The following is a 2,961-nucleotide window of genomic DNA, read 5'->3' as shown; positions in this document are numbered from 1 at the left end:
CAGCCTCTCTGGGCAGCCTGGCCCAGGGCTCTGGCACTCTCACAGCAAAGAAGTTCTTCCTGAGATTCCCATGGAACCTCCTGGGCTCCAGTTTGCACCCACTGCCCCTTGTCCTGTCACTGGACATCACTGCACAAAGCCTGGCTCTGTCCTCCTGACACTGCCCTGAACAGATTTGTGCCCATGGATGAGGTGGCCCCTCAGTCTCCTCTTCTCCAAGCCCAACAGCCCCAGCTCCCTCAGCCTTTCCTCAGCAGGGAGATGTTCCCCTCCCTCCAGCATCTCTGGGGCTCTGCCCTGGGCTCTTCCCAGCAGTTCCCTGTCCTTCTGGAACTGAGGGGCCCAGAACTGGACACTGTTCTGAGGCAGAGCTCACAGGGACAGCTCAGGAGCTGGGTAGCTGTAGCAATCCTCCTTTTCCATGGGCTGTATCCCTGAGGAGCCCTGAGGCAGAGCAGGGGGGGTTAAACCAGTTGGCCCCCAGCCATGGGCACAGCCTGGCTGCTCTCCGGGTGACGCCCAAGGCTGTTCTGTGTAAGCAGGAAATCTCCAGTTTCCACTGGGATAGCTCCAAGATGAGGTTAGGGCTGGCTAACGGGGCCAGCAGGTACCCCACAACCCCCAGAGGCAGCACCATCTCTCCTCCCTCCATCTCTGCCTTCCCCCTGCAGAGCCCAGGAGGAGCAACGAGAGCGGGGTCTGGAGGGCACCCAGCAATGCCCAGGGCTCCTTCTTACCCTCTCTCTGTCCTCCAGAGGCAGGTTGGAAGGTCCCAGGGTCTGGATGGAGCCGATGATTTTCCTCAGCTGAGGGTCACTGAAGTTGCTCCAGATGTTGCCATAGAGCTCCTTGGCTTTCATCCCCCACAGCTCCGTGAAGTTCTGCTCCTCCAGCGACGCCTTCACCTGGGTGGCCAGAGGGGACAGTGGGGGCTCAGGGGACCTGTCACCACCCCAGCCACGGCCTGGGGGGCTTTTTCAGAGCTGTGAGGATTTGTAGGAGCCAGAGGTGGCAGGCAGGGCTGTCCCCAGTCTGTGACATTCACAGGCAGAGACAGCCGTGTCCGTGTCAGCGGCCCCGCTCGCCCCTGGTGCTGCTGGTGGGCACTGCCAAGGTGGCCTTTGAGGACCTTTTGGAGGCAGCTCCTGGTTGTTGTGGCCTGGATGGGGTGGGGATGCTGGGATGGGGGTGTCCACACCACCAGGGTGGGGTGTCTGGGTGCTCCTGGGCTGCCTCTGGCAGCTGCCAGAGCCCAGTTGCAGAAGGAGCTCTGAGGTCTGGCTTTGATTTGTTCCTCTTCCTGACATTTCCCACCTCTGCAGAAGCCCAAAGGAAAACTCCAAAGATGTCACATTCACTTTTCTCCTTCCTTTACCTCCTTGCTGGCTCTAGACCTTGGGCTATCTGCAGCCAGTGCCAAGTGCCATAGCTGGGTTTCACCTGGCAGAGGGGCACCCATTTGCACTGAGCCCCCTCTTCTGGGTCTCTCATTGTCACCCATCTCCTGCCAGCCCCAATGTTCCTTCCCAAGGCTGTGGGATCCCAGGAGCTGCCTGCTCCATGGGGGGGCTATTTAGGCAGCTGGAGCCACAGCTGACAGCCACAGTTTTGGGACAGGGTGTGTTGTGGGTGCCTGCTGTATTTTCTGGAAATACTAATTTTTTGTGAGGGTCCCAGCCTGGACTATGCACAGGATGGAGGGAGAAGGTGCAGAAAGGGAGTTCACTGCCCATGGGCTGTCCCAGTGTGATTTATGGAGCTCATTAGCTGTTATTTGTGACATTTTTAGCCTGACTCCAACAAGCCTGGTTTGTTTTATTTTAATCTTCACATTCCCTCAGCTGGCAGTGGGGAGGGAAGGGAGTTATGGTGCCTGGAACAGGCTCCCAGGCAGCCAGGGGACATGGGGGTGGGGATGCCAGAAGTGCCAGGTGTCCCTGGCTGCCCGAGCACCCATCACCTCCCTCAGACCTCCCAGCACCCACATCACCTCTCTGGATACCAACCAGACCCCTGGCCCACTGGGATGCACCAGCCCCACAGACACCCTGTGCTGGAGCAAAGTGCTCTTGCAGCACCCCACTAAATGGAGGGTTTCTGCAGCCCTTGACAGACCCTGGAGCTGGAGGAGCTGTAGGAAGCAAAGTCCAGCTGTGTTTCATCTCCTCCTTGAGCAGGCACCAGTGTTTGGTCAGGGGAACTGAACCCTAAGCTCTCCTGACAGCTCTGGTGGAGTGAGCTGAGCCTGGTGGTGCTGCCCGAGACCCCCTCACCACGGCCATGCCCACCAGCCCTGGCCCTTCACCCCCACATCTGGGATTTCTCTCTCTGTGGGTGCCCCTTGAGGGGAGCTCAGAGGCCCCTGGACATCCTCCAGCTCTCCCTACCAAAGCTCCCCACCCTGGTCCCCCTCTGTTCCTGGCTGCACAGGATCCAGCAGTGTAGGATGAGGCCCAGAACACTGGGATGGCTCTGCCCTGAACACCTGGAGAAGTTCCACAGGTATGAGCAGCCTCTGAACTTCAAACCCCATCTCCAGGCTCTTGCCCAGACCCCCAGCTTGCAGGAGATGACATGTCTCCCTCTCCCATGGCTGGGCTCCCTATCTGTCATTCCAGCATCTCTCTGTCTGTCCCTGCCTGGCTGGGGGCTGCTGAGCCCTTCAGCCTCCTGCCTCCCCTCTCACTTGGTCCTGGGGTCACCTTTCATGGCTGGAGAAGCCCTCACCATGGTGGCCTGGCCCAGGCATTAGAGATGTGGGGTTTGCCTGGCCCAAAGGTTCTCTGGATCCCCCAAATTCAGCTTTTTGGGTGTTCTGGGCAGCTGATAACCCCTTAGTACTCAGAGTGTTCCCATCCCACCTCTGGTGGGGTAAGCTCAGGAGCCTCAGATGTTGAATCCTCTTCCTGGTCTGGCTGGAGAGCTTTGACATGGCAGGGAGAACCTGCCCGTGATCCTGGG

At 59.1% G+C, this 2,961-nt stretch overlaps 1 protein-coding gene across 1 annotated transcript in view; it reads right to left on the bottom strand.

The window, feature by feature from the left end:
- Positions 1 to 2,282, bottom strand: part of ACE (angiotensin I converting enzyme) — a 17,700-nt gene extending 15,418 nt beyond the window's left edge. Inside the window, exons 1-2 of the mRNA XM_009999346.1 lie at positions 2,274 to 2,282; positions 738 to 905 (exon numbers count right to left, since the gene is read on the bottom strand). Of these exons, the coding sequence (XP_009997648.1) occupies positions 738 to 905; positions 2,274 to 2,282 (177 nt within the window). The remainder of the gene's footprint in view (positions 1 to 737; positions 906 to 2,273) is intronic.
- Between the last annotated feature and the right edge of the window lie 679 nt (positions 2,283 to 2,961).

The sequence above is a fragment of the Chaetura pelagica genome, unplaced genomic scaffold (assembly GCF_000747805.2).
Source record: "Chaetura pelagica isolate M959 unplaced genomic scaffold, ChaPel_1.0 scaffold625, whole genome shotgun sequence".
NCBI classification, from domain to species: Eukaryota; Metazoa; Chordata; class Aves; order Apodiformes; family Apodidae; genus Chaetura; species Chaetura pelagica.
This window is presented reverse-complemented; position numbering and strand designations above follow the sequence as displayed.